Source organism: Ceratotherium simum, chromosome 33 (genome assembly GCF_057802395.1).
Source record: "Ceratotherium simum simum isolate JZ-2026a chromosome 33, ASM5780239v1, whole genome shotgun sequence".
Taxonomy (NCBI): domain Eukaryota; kingdom Metazoa; phylum Chordata; class Mammalia; order Perissodactyla; family Rhinocerotidae; genus Ceratotherium; species Ceratotherium simum.
Genome location: NC_141932.1, coordinates 13,774,957 through 13,795,351, shown reverse-complemented (window position 1 = coordinate 13,795,351; position 20,395 = coordinate 13,774,957). Strand labels below are relative to the sequence as shown.

Here is a 20,395-nt window from a genome sequence, read left to right as displayed (position 1 = left end):
GAGAAAGAAACTGAGTGGATTTGAAGCAGTTGGAGTAGGAAGGTTGAAGGGTAGACTATGTGCTGAACTTTTTGACAGTCTGACAGCAGAAAAGGTGAAAGAGAAAGTTGGGGAAGAGACTCTGGCAGGCCGGAGGGATTCAGGATGACGTGAAGCCGAAAGATGTCATTAACCTTTGGAATTTTTGGAGCGGCAACTGGACCCTGGTGCCTTTCACATTTCCATACATAGACTTTCTTCTTCATCCAGTTCTAGAAATGTACCCCCCCCCCCCAGTCTGGGCAAAGCTCTTACTTTCAGTCTAACCTCAACCCACAGCACTGCAAGGCGGGTCTCCACACCACCCCCCACCCTCTCTCCTTTAAGGGGCTCTGGGGATTTGGCCCTCCAGAAGTGCTGGATGTATGTTGACCAGGTGGAGAGTGACGGAGGTTTCCAGAAGCTCCTCAGCGAGACATCATCCTCACAAACTCTGCAAAGGAAAGTCCCCGGTGAGGTACCTATTGGTAAGAGCAGCAGCTGACATTTTTCTTGAGCCCTTACTTCATGTCGGGAACTGCTGGTGATCTCTGGGAAACTACTTGAGCCCTCTATGCCCCGATTGCTTCGTCTACAAAATGGGAATCAGAGGATGGCTACTTACCGTATATGGTTTTTAAGATGGTTAAACAGTATAATGCTTCTAAGACACAGTGTTAACTAAATAGCAACTATGAGTATCTTATTTCATATTACCAACCAATCCCAGAGGGGTAAATACCATTTTACAGGTAAGCAAACTGAGGCCAGCGAGGTTGACGTGAGGTCACGCGGATGGTAAGTGGTGAATCCTGGAACAAACACAGGCTGTACCTGACTTTGCTTTGACTCACTGCCAGAGGAACTTACTGGCCCTACCCAAGTCTTGAGGTCAATCTGTCCTTCCCTTGCCTGTGCTTGGCCTGAGGATGTGTCTCCCCAAAGACCTGTCTCCTACCTCTTCCAGATAGTCACTGATGCCCATTGTACACCCGAGCCTGGCTAGATCCGGCAAACATTTGCTAAGTTGCAGCCGTGCAACAAACATCTACCAAGTTTCCATACTGGGAATCCAGTAAAGATGGTTTTTTCATTTATCCAGTTACTAAACCCCAGCAGAGATGGTTTAGCAAAGATCCCTCACTGCCCCGCCCAGGATTTCACAGACTAGGAGACAAACACAACTCCACACAGACAGGTCTACAGGGATAACTTCCTTTGGAGGGGAACAGAAAAACTTCTGTAAGACTTCAGACCTGGGAGTAACGCACCCAGCGAAGGATGAAGGGAAGCCTCTTAGCAGAGGTTGCATTGGCGTCAATTCCCGAGGGATGGATGAGATTTAGGAAGGCATTGATGACATGGGGAAGGTGTGATAAGCCGACGGAATATCAGGGAGAAAGGAACAGAAGTTGGAGACACAGAACAGGTACCAAGTGTGCACCAGAGCATAAAAATCCAAAGAGAGGTTATAGAGGATATGGCTGGATTGGGGGCGGGGGTGGGGACGTGGGGTTGGTTCCTGGACGCACTTGGATGTCAGACTGAGAATTTTGGACTTTTGCCTCTAGGCGGCAGTTAGATGCTGCGATTTTTGAACCAGAGAGCGTCACATTTGATGTGCCCTATTTATGGCTCCCACAAAAATGATCTCCACTCCCATCCTCACAGGACTCTGGTCTTTTTCATTTATCTGATTACTCAATACACACGTGCTGAGCTCTGCCCTAGGAATCGGGGATACGGTGATGAGAGGCTTAGTCCACGGCCTCAGAAGGAAACAGGCAATGAACTATCACAAGCTATTGTGATGTCATGGACCAGTATTACCTCGGAGCCATGCATGTGTATTATGAGTGCACAGAGGAGGGAAGCAGAGCCTGGCAGGAGAGGCCGGGGGCACCTTCCAGGAGCATAATTAAGAGTTAGCCAGCGGAAGAGGAAAGGGTGTTTCAGACGGGAAGACTGACATGAGCAATGACAGGGGCAGGGGGCGATTAGTGCATGGTTTCTTTTAGTTTTCTCTAAAACTTTGGGAGAAAGGCGTCATCATTATCCCCATTTTGCAGATGTGAAAACTGACACTTAAAGTGAGTAAGTAACTAGGATAAGCCCACATAGCTTTTAAGAGATGATTCTGAATTTGAACTCCTTGAATGTGACCCCAGAGGCCAGCTACTAACAAGCCCACTGTCCTTCTGATGGGACATTTTGTTCCTATGACAAAGATGCCCCGTGAACAAGGAAGGGATGGGAGAGGCAGAAGTGAGTCCTGTCTACTGGCTACTGGACGAGGTGTTCCCGGGGGGAGCCAGGTGCAACAAGAAAGAGAGGTGAGAGACACTGAGCTCTTTGAAATGACATGGGCAGAGAGGGATAGAAAAAACATTTCCAAAATCTGCCACTCTGCCCCCCAACCTCAAACTAGGGGAAGAGTGAGAAGAAATGGCTGACTTAGAAATTCACAGGGGGCAGTTGGAGGTGGATTCCCACAGGGCCCGCCCCTATACATGTCACCTTCAAAGTCGACGGTGCCATCTCCATTAACATCGGCTTCCTGGACAACCTCGGAGATCTCCCGGGGGGTGAGCTTCTCTCCCAGAAGTCTCTGCAGGGCCTGCTGCAGCTCCCCCAGGGTGATCTCCCCGTCGCCGTTGGCGTCAAACTGAATAGGAGCAGAAGGGGATGATATTGGCAACAACAATGACGATGACAATAATAATAATGATAGCAGTGTTTATTGATCACTTACTGTGAGTCAAGAACTAAGCTAAGAGCTTTTGCACACTATCCGCTAGAATGTCAGCTCCTTGGAGACTGGGAATTCTGACCCTCTTGTTCACTGCTCCGTGCTCAGTCCTAAAAAAGTGCCTCCCACACGTAGGCACTGGATAAATATTTGTTGAATCAATGAACTATCTCCAAACCTCTACCCTGCACACCCTTAACCAGTCTACCAGAAAGTCTCGTACATTCTATCTCCAAAACATATCGGGGAGCCAAGTGTCCTTCTCTAGCTACACTGATGCTAACCTTGCGCAAACCACAATTACCTCTTGCCTAGATTTTGGTCACCACCCCCTGATTGGTCTTCTGGCTCCCTCCTGATCCCATATGGTCTGTTGTCCACACATCAGGACCTCACCTTCATGTTCATTTAAAACATAAATCAGATCTCGTCACTCCCTTGCCTAAAGTCCTCCAGTGGCTTCCTGTCCCGCCCAGAATGAAATCCCCACACCGCTCCACGACACGCAAACTCCTATGTGACTGGGCTCTGCCTTTGGCGACTCTGAGACCTTGTTTATTTCATGCCCCTCTCTCTCCAGCTCGGACCACTTCACGAAACTCCAGGCTTCTTGCTCTTCCTCAGATACACCTTCCTGCCTTCCAGTGTTTGTACCTGCTGCTTCCTCAGCCTGGAATGGGATTCCCCCGGACCCGCACAGTCCAAAAGAAATATAGTGCGAGCCTCATGGCGGATGTTAAATTTTCAAGTAGCCCCATTAAAAGAAAAAGTTAAAAGGAACAAGTGAAATTAAATTTTTAATAACTGATTTTATTTAACCCAATATTTCCAAAATATTATCATTTCGGCGTGTCATCAACTTAAAAATTATGAATGAGCTATGTTGCATTCTTTTCAAGCACACTGGATTTCATGAGACTTAGCATACTGCCATACTAAGTCCTTACTTGGCATGTACTTAACATGGTTTGTTAGCATGCTCAGCATATATGGAAACCTACATTAAGGGTATTAAATCTTTATCTCAGGTATATCTCATAGCTCTTCTCAATTCAGACACTAAATTTCATCAGAAATACTTGATTTGTGTTTAGGTTTCATAAAATTTATAGTTGAAAAGTTAGTTTCACATACCCAAGTCTTTCCAAATGAATGTTTTCCAATAATTGAACGGCATATTCGTAATTTAAATGAATTGAATTTCCGTTCAATTGAATATAAATAGAAATTAAATAATTGAATTGAAATTAATCAAAATTAGATAAAATTACAAATTTGGTTCCTCGGTCACACTCGCCATATTGCAAGGGCTCAATAGCCATAAGTGGCCAGTGGCTACCATCTTGGATGGAGCATTTTCGTAATCACAGAAAGTTCCACTGGATGATGCAGCTCTAGATTTTTATATGAAACTGGGAGAGAATTTCACACAGCTAGTAGCTGGAGATTTGGACCCCTGTTTGCCTGGCTCCAAAGTCTTTCCTTCCAGACACTATCTTATTCTTTATTTTTCTCTCACATAGTTAAAAGCTCTCTGAGTGAGGAAAGCATTTTATCAGGAGATACAAGTGAATTTCAGCAAGCCTTTTCCTTGCCTCGTTCTCATCGTTAAGCATCTCTACAAGTGGGTCAAACCAGATGATCTCTTTGAGTTCCTTTCTGGGATCTCAAACTCTTGGATTCCTTCTTCCTATGACAGGCATGAAGAGTAGAGGTCCTAATGTGTGTTTTGGAGATTGCAGGATCTTGGATAAGATTTGTAATTTCCATGAACCTCAGTTTCCTCATACGTATGATTGGGATAAATGACTACTTCCTCCTAATGTTATTTGTGAGGATTAAATTAGATAAAATATGCAGAGGGCCTCGTCCATTGCAAGTGCTTGGAATATGTTATTTTCCTCCCCTACAAATCCCACCATAGTCAGAAAATAATTGGTTTGAGTGGGTTCTGTCCATGGTTAAAGAGTAATCAAAGACCTCTGTGGTGTCCTTCAACCATCTCCAATATTATGAAACTGTTAACTCACTTCCTTGAAGGCATCTCGCATCTCCTGGACGCCGATCATCCCAGCTGTTTCTGCAAGTAGTTTGGGGGTCATCAGCTCCACAAAGTCATCAAAGTCTACACGGCCACCCACTGAGGACAGAAGATTCAGGTCTAGTGAGGTTCCACGTGCCCAACCCTCCATTACCCCACTTTCCCCTTCAAGTCTGTTCAAGAAATAGATCTGCTCCAATCTATCCGCCTTCTAAGAACTTTTTCTCTAAGCCAACTCAAGCCGTAGGGTCCCGCTAATCTGAACAGGGGTGGACGGAGTGTGGTATGGTGGGAGTAACTAACTGTCCATGTGACTCAGAGCAAATCTCTTAATTGGCTCAGGTCTATGTTCCCTCATCTGTAGATCTGTCAAAGGGAGAGTATGAATTAAATGAGCACCAAATCTCTTCCAGATATGAATACTATCATGTCCTTGAATTCAACCTGGTTTACTAAGTAACATGCTCAGAAGCAAACCTAATAGCAACTTAATCCCAGCTTCCATCTCAAAATCATCTCTGGTCGCCATCCAAAAATCTATCCTTTTTCCAACGCTATTCCTCAATATCAGCTCCAAGTTTGTTTCCAGCATCAAATACAGTTCCAATCCTGCGCTCCACAAACGAATCTCAGCAGTAATAGTAATAACCTACATTTAATAGGCATTCACTGGAGGCTACGCCTCTACCTCCATTAGCATCTTTATCCCTTCTTTCTCACAATCCACTAGATAAGGAGTGATATCATCTTCACTGGACAGATGGGAAAACTGAGACTCAAGAGTAGGGGTTAACCCCACTTTTCAAAATGACCACAATTAGTAAATAATAGGTCAGGGACCTGAATCCAGATCTCTCTCTAAAAGCTACCCTTTTAACTACTTCAAATGTGACTCCTAAGTACAGTCTGAACTGTTTCCTTCCAGACTTCTACCCCCTCTTGCCCTCCTCCCTATCTCCAACTCTATTCTCAGCCTCCATATCCTTCCCCATTCCACCCTCAGCTGTCCCCTCAACCCAGTCATTCCTCCCGCCCCCAGCCCTCACAGTTCATGCGGATTTGCTGGCCCAGCTCAGTCAGTTCCATCTCCGTGGGCATGTAACCCATCGTCCTCATGAGATTCCCCAAATCCTTACAAGAGATGAACCCGTCTCGATCCTTGTCGAACTCAAGAAATGCTTCCCGGAGCTCTGAAAGTTCAGAAAAAAGACCTTTGGGGAAACTTGAAACAGTCAGTGGGGAAGAGTGGCATCCCTCGAAACCACCAATGAGGCACCAACCAGAGACTCTTCAAAGAAGAATACATTTTAAAAAACCAAAATTTCAAAAAGCAGTGATGTATGAAATGTGTTAGCGAGAGGAATGATGCCCGAGACTGCTAAACGATAGCCCTGAAGTCCTTCAAATTTGTTGGTGAAGTTATGGGAAACTTCAAAAGTACGAAAAGAATAAACGACAATTTTTGACTCATCTTAAAACTCATGTGTCACTCCTGGGTCTCTGAGACACTTGGGGATGGGTGTACCTTCTAAATACTTGGGGAGGCATTTCAACTGCCATGAGAAAGAGTTCACAAAATTACAGTTGAGTGGAAAGAGAGAGGGACGTAAATTTTTCACGCGAAGGGATTTACACTGAAAGGCACAAAGAGACAGAAAGCAGGGAAGTGGGGTGAACGGCAATGTGCGGGCATTTGAGGGAGGGGTGTTACCTTCAATCTCGTCTTGTCCCAGGGGTCTTTCCTGGAAAGGAATGCAGGGGAGAGGGAATTTGGAGGGAGGGTCAGGGATCCATCATCCACTTCTTCAGACATGTCCCCTCACTCTCCCAAGCTACTCCTCACCTTTCCCTATTTCTCTTCCCAGTCTTGCTCCTCTCTACCCCTCTCATCTTCCTCCTCCCGTCCCCTGATGCCCACTCCATGGCTATGTTCTTCCCGCCCTCTTCCCCACTCCTTCTCACTTCCTCTCTCCCATCCTTGAATCATGATGTCTCTCCTTCTGCCTTTCCCAAATAGACATCCATCCCATTGTGCCAAAAGGGATCTTAGAGGCCATGGAAGCCAATCCCCTCCCTCTCCAGAGGAAGAAAGCGAGACTCAGACGCCCAGCTAACGTGTTCAGAGTGCTGACTCTGTGCCAGGCAGCTTCCACAATCATTTCATTGCAACCTCAAAACCGTTCCATGAGGTAGAGCCAAATATCACTCCCATGTTATTTAAGAGGATGCTGAGGGACAGAGAGGTTAAGGAATCTGCCTGGGGTCACACAGCTCTTAAGTGGCAGATCTCCTCCCAAGGCAGACATTAAATCACCCCCTCGAGGTCGTGCAGCAAGTCAGGTGCAGCACCGGGATATGAATTCAGGGCTCCTGACTCCCAGGTCAGAATTTTTCCCACCGCACTCCATTGATTCTTTCTCCACTCGCCTCCACCCTTTCTCCCAAGGGTAGAATCCCTTCACGTGGGACCAGTGCTCAGTGGCGTCCAGGCAGATGATCGCTGCCCACATGGCCAATTCCCAAAACCTCTAAGAACTTCCAGTCATTGCTGTCGCCACCCACTTCTGGACACACCTGAAGGGTCAGGCTGGGACACCTGGCACACCACCTGGGCAATTCCACCAACTGCCAGTCTCTTTTACCCCTTTATCTCTCTTTATCCTTGGAGCCTTTCCCCCAGCTTCTCTTTCTTATATTCACTTTCTCCCCAAATTCTCTCTTTTTTTTTTTTTGGTCATCTTAAACCCTAACAATTAAAAGCATTTCATTGCAATATAACAGACCTGCCCTGCCTCTTACTAATTGTATAAGCTTACAGCAAAGGACTTCATGACTCAGAGCCTCAGTTTCCTCATCTGTAAAATGGACATGAAAGTATTTCCGACCTCACAAGTCGTTCTGAGGATTAAATGACATCAGGAAAGCAAAGCCCTTTGCACAAGGCTGAGCACACAGCAATGACTTAGTAAGTGGCAGCTATTGTCACCATCCTCATCATCCTCGTCATCACTACGGGTGTCCATAGAAAAGAACGATGATGCCATCAATAATGACGTCATCCCTGGTCCCCTTTTATTTTCTCCTCCTTAATCTCCCCGCTTTTGCCCCTGATGTCTGATTCCACCCTCAGCCATTTCAGTGACCCACATGTCCCCGCCCGCTCTCTGGAATTCTTCTGCCCTCTCAGTTCATCCTCCCCCCACCCTCCTCGGTCCATTGCACCCAGCATGCCCCCTCTTTTCCCCACGTCCCAGCTCCCTTTGCCCCGCCCGCTGTCCCTCCCCAGTGTCCCCCACCTCACCCGGTGTTTCTCAGCGATGCCTTTTCTCAAGAAGATGCAGGCGGGGCCCATGGGAAGCTGCATGGAGGGGGCAGGGCAGGGCTCACCGGGCACAGACCTCAAGACGGCTCCCCCTCCTTCCCGTCCTGCTCGGTGCCTCAGCCTCCTTATCTTCTCTATCGTGCCTTTGCCAACTCTTCCTGCCTCTCTTGGCCTCACCCTCGGTCCCTGTGTCTTAGAGCTGTGACAGCTGGGTCAGAAATCTCTACTTGGGTTGGGAGGGATCAGATCTGTTCCTGCCTCCCCATCTGGCTCCAGGGAGACGGGAGGGGGAGCCAGTCCCAGGCTCTGACCTTTTATCCCCAGAATAAAATTGGAAAGATAGTCTCCAAAATGAGGATTAGAGCAGAGGGCATCCGTTCATTCAATGTTCCAACAAGCGTGTTGAGCGCTCACTCTAAGCCTGGCCTCTGCTGGCCCTTGGGCACGTGACGATGGAGAGGGCATGGCCCCTGGCCTCAAGGAGCTTTCCAGTAGGTCAGGAATGTGTGCCAATGAGCAAGATGCAAGAATTGCACGACAAGCTAACTTCAGGAAGTAGGTGCACACAGTGATGAAGAGGGTGGGGTTTGCTTTTCCTCTGCTCATCTGTTCCTTTCTTCCTGAGTAACTCAGGGGCGAGGAGCAAGGTGGGCGTCCACACTGGTGTGGGGGTCAGGGAGGGTGAAAAGTCATGATGGTGTCAGAGCCCAGGGAGACAATGTGGGTGTCTGCACTGGATGGGAGGGGACTGGGGGCCATCAGTGTGGGGAGCCAGAGTTCAAATAGGGTGGTGGAGTGAGGGGGAATCCCCACAGAGGGGCAGCACGGCCCAGAGCGCTGAGGCCTGGGAAGGTGAGGATGAACTCGTGACAGAGCAGCCTGGTGTGGAAGGTTGGAGCATGAGCCAGGTGGAGTGGGTGTATCTACGCACAGGAATTGCATCGCCTAGAGTGGGGGTTTGTGCTGAGCATGTGCACTCATGGAGAGAGCCTGGTGCAGATGTCAACACCAGATCAAGGCGAGAAAGGCGTCCCCACAGGGCTGGGATGGCAATGGAGAAGCGAGACTGGTTACACACGGGGATTATATTAAGGGTAATGGGAATCAGGTTTCTCACGTTGTTGGAAAAGGGAGTTACTAATACACAAGCGGCAAGTAGAATGAGTCCTGTGGTGTTGGGTTGGAACTGGAGGCAGCGGTATGTGCTCGTGGGTTTTGCTGTACAGAGAGGGATATACAAATAAACACGTCACCGTCTGGGGACATGAGCATATATTCTCCAGCTCTCGAAGACGACCCAGAAGCAGTGATGCCCTGATATTAGTGAGCACCTCTAGCATCCAGATCTTGGCTTCTAAATACCACTCTCCACTAAAAGGAACGAAGACTCCTAGGAGAAAGGGCTGAATGCACGTCTGGAGCAGGACAAGTAGAAGAGGGGCCTAACCCATCTTGTGCGGTAAAGCAAGACTGTGCTCAAAGAGTTATGGGGACAGGTCAGAAGAACAGGGATCAGCGTGAAGAAGCTCCTCACGCCATAGCAGGGGCAACTTGAAAATCAAAACAAATAATAACAAATTATATAGGAGAACATAGGAAACCAGGAGTCCATACAGACATAAGTCAAAAGATAAGTGGAAAGTTTGGTAATATTTACATAGCTCAAAGTATCTCCTTACAAAATATTAATTTCAAAGGAAAGTCACTTGATGGTAGTGAAACCTGGCAGACACTACCTTAATCAAACGATAAAAATGACAATCATCAGTAATGTGACAAACCGAAATCATGCATTTCGACTCCTGTGTAATTATGAATTATTGCTCCTGCAACCTCTCCTGCTGCATACTTTTCCCAGAGCCCAGCTCTGGGCACCATCTCTTCTTGATGGGTTTCAACAGTTTTTAGAAGAACAGGATTTCACCAGGGGCAAGGTGGTCTCCGCTGCCCCCCAACCCCAGGCTCATCTCTTCAGTGTGCGCATACTCCAGCCATCAGCATGATCTTTTCACTCCAGACCTTACCACGTCACTTCCCTGCCCCTGGGAATAAGGTTTCCTCGAGAGGGGACCTAGGGGAAGTTAACTCACATCCTTGTGCCTCAGTGTCCTCATCTGTTAAATGGGGATAGCGGGGTTGTCATGAGGGTCATTGGTGACTGAGGACATCCCTGCCCAGCCCTGGCAGAGGGACATGGGGACATGGATGCTTGCAGGCGGTGTGTTCACAGGGGCCCTGCAGGGGCGTGGAGAGGAAGAGTGTGTTCTTGGCCTGGCTTTCCTCAGGGAGACTCAGGTCCACACCTAAGGGAACCATGGGGCTCCACACAGAGCCAGACAGACATGGAGATTCCCAGATACACAATATTTAGCACCTAATCAAATATTATTTTGCCCTAAACATTTTATTTGAACTTGATAAGTATGAACCCCAGACCCCAGCCTAAACCACCTCCTCACTCACTCACACACACACACACACACACACCCTTGACTTGCAAACCTGCCCAGACAGCAACACCAGATTTGCTTAACAAGAGGCAGTACGCTGGGTCCCCTCCACCGCCGCCCCGGCCCCGGGCCCCAGCAGGGCGGAGCCTAGTAGAAATCCTCCAGGTCGGAGTCTAAGTCTGTGCCTTGCTGGTTCTGAATCTGACTTTGCTTCCAGTACAGACGGGCCACCTGAACAGACAGGGTGAGAGGCGGGGAGGTCAGGGGCCCGGGGCTGCCTCACTCCCTCCCATGCCCTTCCAGGCCAGGTCCAACCCTCCAAGAAGCGGGTCCGGCCAGGCAAGCCCCCACCGTGTGTCCCAGCCCTCTTGCCAGGGCCTCACCTGGGCGCTGGTGGTGGCCTCCTCTGGCTTCTTGTCTTCCCGGACGCGAATAAACCGAGGGAAGCGAAGGGAGATCCCCTTCACACCGTCCAGCTGGGGGAGGCAGGGGGACGATGGAAACTGTCTTGTGGTCTAGCCTGAGGTCTGCAAGTTGCAGCAATTCCCTCTCCAAAGCCTATCCCCCCTCCTGCACCTCTGGCCTCAGTTTCCTGATCCATACAATGGGGCTAAGCAATGGTTTGTTGTCAGATTAAATAAGATAAGAAAGTGCTCGGGCCCGTACCTGGTGCAAAATAAGCGCTTAAGAAATGCCGGCTGCCGTAGCTGTTATTCCTGTTGTCATTATTATTATTAGGGCCGAGAGTCAGAAGAGCACACAGTCAGGGCACGGATTCTAGAACCAGACTGCGGGGTCCAAATCCCAGCTCCCAACTCCCAGTCACCGTGTGACCCTGGGCCAGATACCTAAGCTCTGGGGCTCTATTTCCTCATCTGTAAAATGGGGATGCTCAGGGTCTTGTGAGGATGAAACGAGTGTTTATGAGTGACACGCACAATGCCCACTTGACACAGCTGCTCGGTAAAAGCTGCTCCTATCACCTGTCACCGGGGGACCCTGACTTTGTAATGTGGAGCATGAGTGAGAAATTAAAAAAAAATCAGATCAAAAATATGAGTTCCATGAGCCAGCCCTGACGGCCTCGCGGTTAAAGCTCAGCGCTCTCTGCTTTGGTGGCCCGGGGTTCGTTTCCCGGGTGCAGAGCCACACCACTCATCTGTCAGTAGCCATGCTGTGGTGGCAGCTCACAGAGAAGAACTAGAAGGACTTACAACTAGGATATACAACTATGTGCTGGGGCTTTGTGGAAGACACAAAAGAGAGGAAGATTGGCAACAGATATTAGCTCAAGGTGAATCTTTCTCAGAAAAAAAAAAATATACATGAGTTTCTTCTTGAAATGGAAGTCCTCTTCTAGTCAGAAAAGTGCATGGTAGCTAGATCTGGAAGGGTCAACAGAAATCTCAAAGAAAGGGACATTTTTAATGGGAGACTGGCTGTTCTGCTGAAGGAGGAGGCTGAGAGCTGTCCCAGGGCTGGTGTCAGGCAGTGTCTTCCCCGGGCACATGGATCCCTTCACAGAACCACTAGTGAGGGAAGGTAGCCAAGGAATTGTACACCGTGGTAGCATGAAAACCAATTACAGTTGAGAAAGAAACTGCAGAACTTGCAAAAGCCCAGCCAGAAGTGCCCTAAGCTTCTACTCACAAGAACTGTTTCCAAAAACTGCTTAAGAGCTTAATGTGAATTATGATAGTAAAGGGAGCAATTTCACTGTGTTCTTCCTACTCCCGGGGAATTTCTTTAAAAAAAAAAAAAAAATGAGACTCTTAGCCCCATTATCTGACACCCAAATGAAACGCAAGCTGAAGTTTTCCTAACCATTAGCCAGGAAGAGCAGACGTGGGCTCCAAGATGCCTCCCGCTCTGCACCCCACTCTCCCATCTGGAATTCCTTTGGAGGGTCCACCCCGGTCCCTCCTCCCACCCGGGACTCGCAGTCCTCCAGTTACTCACCATGCCGCGGGCCGCGGGGTAGATGGGGGAGAGGGACAGGTCGGCACACTTCACCTCCCACACGGTGCTGGGGTCCAGCCAGTGGTCGGGGGCCACGGCTCCGTCCGCCCGGACGTAGGAGCGCGGGGTGGGCAGCACCAGGGCCTGCAGGGAGTGGCGGGCATGAGGAAGAGAGGTCTTGGGTCTCAAAGTCAAAGCTGGGGGTTAGGGGGCTAGGGGGTGAGGAGAGGGGGGAATGGGGGGAGGAGATAGACAGACACAGACACTCCTTAAAGTAAAAAGCTGGGGGGGGTTGAGGGAAAATGGGAGGAGGGAAGAAATGCAAGATAGAGACCCTGAGAGCTGAGACAAGAAATTAGAGATAAAAAGAGGTAGAGAGACAGAGAGAGACCGAGAGAGAGGTGGAGACAGAGACCTGGAGAGAGAGAACTGAAGAACGGACAGAGGTGGAGACGAGACCCAGAGACACCAACACACAGGAAAGATAGATCCCAAAACCCCTGTGACCGTGACGACAGACACTCCCAACCACTGGGGGCTCACCTAGCACCAGGGATGAACTCAGGGAACCCTGCAATAGTGCCCTGCCCTGTGACTCCCCCAAGCCCCGTGCAGCAAGGCCCTGAGCTCGGGGAGATCAGGCTCCCCAACCAGTGTCACCGGCTAGCGGCCGGCAGAGCTGGGACTTGAACCTGGATGTGCTGGGCTCCAAAGCCAGCTCTCTGCCTGCTGCCGTCCCGTCAGCACCCTGAGCCCCAGGACGGCGGTGGCTGACAGCTGCGCACACAGAGTGTGCTGTTAGGGGCAGAGGGGCCGAGGCGCGGCCGGGCGGCCACCGCTCACCTGCAGGCTCTGGTGGTGCTCCTCCAGCTCCTCGTCGCTGAAGCCAGTTCCAAGCTGCAGGAGAACAAGGGAGGTCAGCAGCTCGGCACCTCCTCCCTGCTCCTAAGGACCTCAGTCTGTATACACCGGCGGCCAGCACCCTCCTGCGGCCTCACTAGCCGCAGAGGCAGGGCCAGGGATTGCTGAGCATCCAGCCAGTGCAGGAGCGTCCAGCCAGCGAGCATCTAGCCGACGACCAGGATGGGGAACAACTCTCCCCGCTGTGCTCCCCTGGCCCTTCTGCTCCGTGTCTCCCTGGTCCAGGAAGTCGCTCCCTAGGGCTCCCCCACATCCTACCTGCCCCACAACTGGCATCATCTCCAATCTCAACCCAAGAGTTTTCTTCCACCCACCAAAAAGTCAAGGCTAAAAAACACTCCTCACCTGCCAACACGTCACAAGATGGGCATCCGCAAACTCTTGATACAAAATTCCAACCGGAATGCTCTTTTTGTATTGAGAGGCTTAAAATTTTTCTCGCCTTTTGTCCTGGCAATAGCTCTTTTAAAAATCTACCCTAAATAAATAACGTAAAAGGGCCACAGACTGGAGCCCAGAGATATGTGTGAACTGTAAAATCACTTCTATCCTGGATTACGTGGGTTAGTGTCTGTGCAGTGCCGACTTAGTCATAAGAACACAGCTGACAACAACGTAGCCTCCTGACTACGGGGAGCTTGTTCGGAAAATTGGGGCATGTCTATGTGAGAACTTCTCTGCACCCATTCAAGTCATGTTTACAAAAGTCCCGAGTGGCAAGTGAAAACACTCTGACATTTCTTACCACTGTATTACTTAAATCCATCTGACAGCATTTAAAATACAGTATTTATAGGGTAAAACACAGAAAATTACTCATATAGAAGAATCACAACTTTGTAAAAATAAAAATAAAACATTCCCTCAAACGTTACTAGTGTTTGCCTCTGGGCAGTAGAATTTTGTGTAATATTTTATTCTGTTTCTGTGGCACACGCCCCAAATTTGTTGGATCAACAATGGGCATAGCTAAAAACAAAAACAAAAACCACTGCACTTCCCAAGCTCCCTTGTAGATGGGGGTGGGCCATAGAGCAAAGTTCTGACCAATGCAACTTAAGCAGAAGTTGTTCACTGGCTGAGGCTGTCTCAGGTGGCCCACTGGCCTTCCTCCTTCTGCTGCTTGGAGCGTGCATGATCATGATGGCTGGAGCTCCTGCAGCCACACTAAGAACATGAAGCCAGAAGCACATGACAAAAACCACTGTGGGGCAAGAGGACCCTGGGTCCCTAACGACATCGGAGAGCTGTCTGCCATGCTCCAGACCTCCCATTATGTGAGATAAAAATAAATCCTTTTCTCACTTAACCTAACATTATCTGCAGCTGAACTCAATTCCTAACTGACACAGCTTCCTAATCTAACCTTCATTTCTCTATGTGAAGCACGAGTTACTTACAGGATCAGAAAAAGTAAACAAAAACTGAAAAAAAAAAAAAATAATCCTTTGCATGAAGGATGTGGGAGCCTTTTGGTGCAGGCCCTCCCCGGGTTGAGTCAGATCTACTTCCCACCTGCTTCTGCGGTCACCCCCAGCTCCCAGCACCTTGCAGATGGCCTGTAGCTCCTCACTCTCCTCGTCGTAGCAGGCCAGCAGGAAGCCCCCATAGCGGCCGGCCCGCTTCCCCCGGCCCAGGTAGGCGCCGATCACCACGAGGTCCAGGGTGTCACCCACGCCGTCGAGGTAGTCCTTCTTCAGCTGGGAGGAGGGAAGGCAGGAGATGCGGGGGACGCCGAGGTGAGGACCTCACTACTGGGGTCACCAATCAGTGGGGTGAAGAGGGACTGGGTGACCCTGAGCAGAACCCCATAAAGAAGACCGAGGACGGCCACTGGGAGGAGACTGGACATGGACTGGGCTTCTAGGCTCAACAAGTGAGTGGGAAAGAGGCGACCAAAATGGGAAGAACAGGTGGGCCTGAGGGGACGGGTCAGATGGGGAAACTCGGGGGTCACCTGGATTCCCCCTTTCCCTCAGTACAGAAGAACGTTGCACGCACTCCTTCAGGCAGAGAACATTTATCTAACTCCAGAAACATTAATTAAGTGCCGACTGTGTGCCAGGCAGGAGCCGAGCCTTGGGGATACAACAGTGAGTATCTCCCAGCACAGGAAAGGTTGGCACCCTCGCAGCTGCTTACAGTCTAGGAGGGGAGACAGACCACAGACAACCAGTGATGCACAGGGAAACCCCGTCAGCAGGCCGGCCAGCTCCCCTCCAGACCATCTCCCGCCTCCTTCCTCATGCCGCCTCCTCGCTGCTCTCTCTCCACTCAAGCCTCTGGATCTCTTACCAGACAGCCTCCTGCCCATTTGTTTCCGGTTCTGCCCAGCACCCCCCCACACCCGTCCACCACCCACAGAGCAGCCAGAGGACCTGTGCGAAATGACAACCAGACCATGTGACTTTCTGCCTAAAACCTCCACTGGCTTCCTGAAAGCCTGAGAGGAAAATCCAGTTTACTTCACCATGGCCCCCAGTGCGCTGTGTGACTGGGACCTGCTCTCCACCCCGACCTCACTGCACACTCGATCGCCTCACTCCCTGCACACACCGAGCTTGTTCTTACCTCAGGGCCTTTGCACTTGCTACTCCCCTGCCTAGATGCTCTGCCCCCATCTTCAGGTGGCCGACCTCTTTCTGTTGTCTGTGTCTCCACCCAAACATCGCCTCTGGAGAGGCGTTTCCCCATCACCCAGAGTACTGCCAGGACCTCACGGGCCCTGAGTTGACTTGCTTTCTTCACAGACTTTCTCTTGTTCATGTCCTGGCTGACTCCCCTCCCGTCAGCCTCGCCCGATGTGGAAGCCAAGCTCAGGGAGAACAGAAATCTCATCTGGCTTTCTCACCACTGCATTCGGGGCGCTGAGCCGGGCCTAATCCTTGAATTCACTGACAAGGACTGTGGACGGGAGAAGACCTGAGTCTGGCTGCAATGGGAGGCATGAGGAACTGAGAAAAGGGCTCCTGAGCTCACTCAGGGTGAAGTGAGGAGACAGGAAATCGGCCGCCCACTGAGGATAGACTTCCCGCCCCAGAGCTCAGCAGGACGGCTGGGTTGGGGAGCAGGAGTCACCTTGAGCCAGTTGTGCGACCTCTTGGCGATCTCATAGGTGGCGTCGACGTCCAGGGTTTTCACCATCAGCCCCTCGCAGGAGTCTGAAGGAGACACAGAATTCCCGTCAAACCGCCCGGGGTGTGGCCGGGGTGAGTGCAGACCGCGGGGAGCCAGACCTTGGCGGAGAGAAAGCAGACACCCTCACCTTTCACCGACTGCTCCAAGAACTCGGCGATCTGGTCCGTGTCCTGGGTGTCCAGAGACGTGGCGAAGACAAACTCGCCCTCCGTCTCCACGAAATTCTCCCGGAGCAGCTGCCGGCGTCGGGAAAGAGGCTCCCGTACCAGGGACTGGGGGCGAGAGAGGACGGGGTCACTGTGGACACGCAGAGAGTAAACCTGACCTCGGGAGAAGCCGGAGGTGTGCGGGGCTCAATGCAGATACAGAAATCCTCACGAGGGAAGAACCACGCCGACGTACGGATTCTGAGAATTTAAAGTATGGGGCTGGAGACCATTTACAGTCTGGGGGCCTCAGCAGCATAAGACGGGGGAGCCTCAGACCCGCTCAAGCTTGAGTGGTCTTTTCTCGGTCTCTTTGATTACGACTAGGGTTCCTTTTTTAACACTGGCTGAATAAAGGCAAACAGAAGCCGATGACCACACGTTTATAACATAAACATCTCTGGGAATATTTTCTATGTTAATCCGGGGGTCGGCAACCTTTTCCCACGAAGAACCAGATGGTAAATATTCTCGGCTCTGTGGGCTACTTGGTCTTTGTCACAACGACTCTGCTGTTGCAGGGCAAACACAGCCGCAGATGGGTGGGTGGGCACTCCAACAAGACCTCATCTGCAAAGGGACGTGGCGGACGGATTGGCCTACACGCTGCAGTTTGCCCAGCCGTGAGTTAGACTGAATCTGTTCACGGGCAAGCACTGCTTGCTTATGCTGTAAAATGAACCCACCCACCTTGCGGACATTACCCTACTCTCCACGATCTTACTAGCCTTGACTGAATTAACCCCACCCTTTCATATGCTGTAAGTTCTCCTGGCGGCCAGGCACGGCCTGTAGGAAACCACTACAGCAGATTTAAAGCTGAATTTGGCAGGAAGCCTTGTTCCTGCAAACCATCAAGCAGGCTGGGCAGGTGGGGGAAGGAGAAGAGGAAAGAGGTCACCTAGCTCGGCCCTGCCTCATCACGCCCCTTTGGCTCCCCTCTACCAGGCCGAGGTGGGATGCTTCCTGAGACGGGGAGCTCACTCCTCCCGCGGTGGCCTGTTCCATCTCTGCAAGGTGACAGAATGTGGCAGTGTCTCAGTGGCCCTGAACTCATTCATTCCCTCTGCGTCTAGATCCCCTCCCAGACTATCCTGAGGGAAGATTCTGAAATAAAGATGATAATGGTAGCAGGGAAGGAGGAGCGGCTGAATGTCTGGACCGCCTGCTCTGCTGGGAGATGAGCTCAACCCAGCGCTCAGAAACACGAGGCAACCACATTTACCATTTTAGAGTTTCTGGAGCCACGTTAAAGTAAAAAGAAATAAGTGAAGTATATTATTAACCTTAATAATGTATTTTATTTAACTCAATGTCTAAAATACTACCATTTCACCATGTGATCAATATAAACAATTACTAATAAGGTGTGTTACCTGATCTTTTCATGGCCTACGTCTTCAGAGTTCAGCGTGTTTTTCCCTGACAGCACACCTCAGCCCGGACCTGCTACAGTGCAAGCGCTCAGCTGCCGCCCTGGGCCCAGGCTCAGTGGGCTTTTCTGACACGCTCAGAGGTAGCTGCTACCCCATTTTACAGAGGAGAGAGTTGAGGCTCAGAGAGGTGAAGTCAGTTGCCCAAAGTCACCAGCTGGGAAGCGTGTGGCTGGGATACAAAGCCAAGGTGGTCCGATTGCGGAGTCTGCACGCTTAACCATTACAGCTGCCCCCTCATCTTTCTGTCCAGGTCACTGGGAAGATTTCATGACGGAAAAAAACCATTGATGGAAAAAGCCCAAATGTCCATCTGGAGGGCAAGCAGTGGAAGTGCTTTAAAAATTTAAAATCACTAACCGGCAAAGAATTAGTCTAAGAAGTGCCTGCTGGGCAACAGGAGAGAGACCAGGAACACCGTGTACAGATGGGGACTGAGCAGATAACACAGAAAGGTAATTCGAACGGCGGGAGAAAGATGGATTCAGTCAATAAACAGTATATGGAGACAAGCGACTTGTTATTTGTTAAAAAAAAAAAAGTCAGATCGCCCACTTTCTGCCTGACACACACTCATGTGCAAATTTCAACTTCAAAGTAAAAAAGCTGTAAAGATACTAGAAGAAAAGCTAAGTGAAAACTTTTAGAATCCTAGGGAAAGGATGACTTTTATTTCTTTATTTTTTTAATCTTTGGGATGAGGATGCATTAAGGGGGATAAAAATGATAGATCTGACTACATAAAAAATAATAGTTAAAAACAAGTTGAAAGGCAAACACCAAAGAGGAAGAAACACTTGAAACGCTCGTGACGCAAAGGAACCAGCAGAGCAGACAACCAAAACATGAAGAAAAACCACAAAGCAGCTGATATTTGACATTTCCTCCCCACAATTGTGCGGAACAAAGTCAGAATTCTACTTCTCTCCCTGCAGTTAATTTACGAGGTCAAACTCGACTTATCATTTGCGTCATAAAGTGGGTGGTTCGGGCGCTGGACGAGTTTTGGCACAAGGACCACAACCGGCTTCATCTGTCCTGGCAAAGGACTAACCAGCCTCCTGGAGGAGGAACTTTCCAGACCAGAAAGACACTAATAAGAACCCACCGGACAAGTCACAAGTACAAGTCACAAGAGGGCAGGTCACTGAACAACACACGTGGCCCACAAGTCTGAAAAGACACTGCTCCATTAGAGAGTGTGACGTGCAAGTGGTCGCCGCTCAGCTACCAGATCATCACAAATTCATCATCTAGGATGACGACGATGGCGGCTAATTTTATCGAGTGCTCCTATGTGCCGGCGACCGTGCTCCATGCCCACCATGATCCACCTCATCTGCCCAGGAGACGGAGCAGGTGCTGCTGTTGGCTCTTTAATACAGACAAGGAAACTGAGACTCAGAGAGGTGGAGTCACTCGTCAGCAGCCACACAGCTAGCAAGGGAGAGCTGGGACGTGAAAACAGGCGGCGTGCCTCCAGATTCTGAACCCGGTCCCTGGAGCAGCGGGGCTCAAACTGCTCAGTCTCAGCACCCTTTCCCACTCTTGAAATTGACTGAGGACTCACTCCTAAGAGCTTCTCTGTATGTGGGTTACATCTCTCGATGTTTACCACATTAGTGGTGTAGTATTAACTACTGTATCACTTATTAATAGTGACCAGATCAAAAGTGAGAAAGCTTAAAAACATTCATTAATTCACTTAAAAATAATAAATCCAGTATGTTAACACAACAACATTTTTTTTTTTTTGTGAGGAAGATCAGCCCTGAGCGAACATCTGTCGCCAATCCGCCTCTTTTTTGCTGAGGAAGACCAGCCCTGAGCTAACATCTGTGCCCATCTTCCTCTACCTTATATGGGACGCCGCCACAGCATGGCTTGACAAGCAGTGCGTTGGTGCGCGCCCGGGATCCGAACCTGTGAACCCCGGGCCGCCGAAGCAGAGTGCTCGAACTTAACCACTATGCCACCGGGCCGGCCCCTCCAACAACGTATTTGTATGAAATATGCCTATCTTTAAAAAAAAACTAGTGAGAAGAAGGGCATTATTTTATATTTTTCAAACTCTTTAATGTCTGGCTTAACAGGGGCGGGATTCTCGTGTCTGCTTCTGCATTCAAACGCTGCAAGATGTTGCTCTGGCTGCAGTGCA

General features: G+C 49.9%; 2 protein-coding genes across 5 annotated transcripts in view; both read right to left on the bottom strand.

Annotated features, from left to right (window-relative positions):
- Positions 1-281: 281 nt before the first annotated feature.
- CABP5 (calcium binding protein 5) lies at positions 282-10,354 on the bottom strand. 3 transcript variants are annotated; one of them, XM_004440210.3, is made up of 6 exons: positions 8,110-10,354; positions 6,520-6,550; positions 5,855-5,998; positions 4,798-4,907; positions 2,536-2,683; positions 282-472 (listed from the first exon to the last, which is right to left on the bottom strand). In XM_004440210.3, exons 1-6 carry the CDS (start codon positions 8,170-8,172, stop codon positions 447-449), a joined length of 522 nt encoding a protein of 173 aa, XP_004440267.1. In that variant the 5' UTR covers positions 8,173-10,354; the 3' UTR covers positions 282-446. The 3 variants fall into 3 exon arrangements, with proteins under 3 accessions (XP_004440267.1, XP_087277569.1, XP_087277570.1); XM_087421443.1 differs by having other exon boundaries at positions 282-2,683; XM_087421444.1 differs by having other exon boundaries at positions 282-2,683; positions 5,945-5,998.
- Positions 10,355-10,532: 178 nt separating this feature from the next.
- LIG1 (DNA ligase 1) overlaps positions 10,533-20,395 on the bottom strand; it is a 48,951-nt gene continuing 39,088 nt past the window's right edge. For both annotated transcript variants that reach the window (XM_087421441.1, XM_014795257.2), the window contains exons 22-28: positions 16,726-16,870; positions 16,539-16,621; positions 15,008-15,160; positions 13,383-13,436; positions 12,540-12,683; positions 10,964-11,056; positions 10,533-10,811 (exon numbers count right to left, since the gene is read on the bottom strand). In XM_087421441.1, coding sequence (XP_087277567.1) covers positions 10,728-10,811; positions 10,964-11,056; positions 12,540-12,683; positions 13,383-13,436; positions 15,008-15,160; positions 16,539-16,621; positions 16,726-16,870 — 756 coding nt within the window. In that variant the 3' untranslated portion in view covers positions 10,533-10,727. The remainder of the gene's footprint in view (positions 10,812-10,963; positions 11,057-12,539; positions 12,684-13,382; positions 13,437-15,007; positions 15,161-16,538; positions 16,622-16,725; positions 16,871-20,395) is intronic.

Coding starts and splice junctions, on each gene's coding strand:
- CABP5 (XM_087421443.1), bottom strand. CDS start 8,172: ATGCAGCTTCCCATGGGCCCCGCCTGCATCTTCTTGAGAAAAGGCATC. Junction 6,551..8,109: donor GCATCGCTGAGAAACACCGG/GTGAGGTGGGGG, acceptor ATTCCTTTCCAG/GAAAGACCCCTGGGACAAGA. Junction 2,684..4,797: donor TGCGAGATGCCTTCAAGGAA/GTGAGTTAACAG, acceptor GCTCCTATTCAG/TTTGACGCCAACGGCGACGG.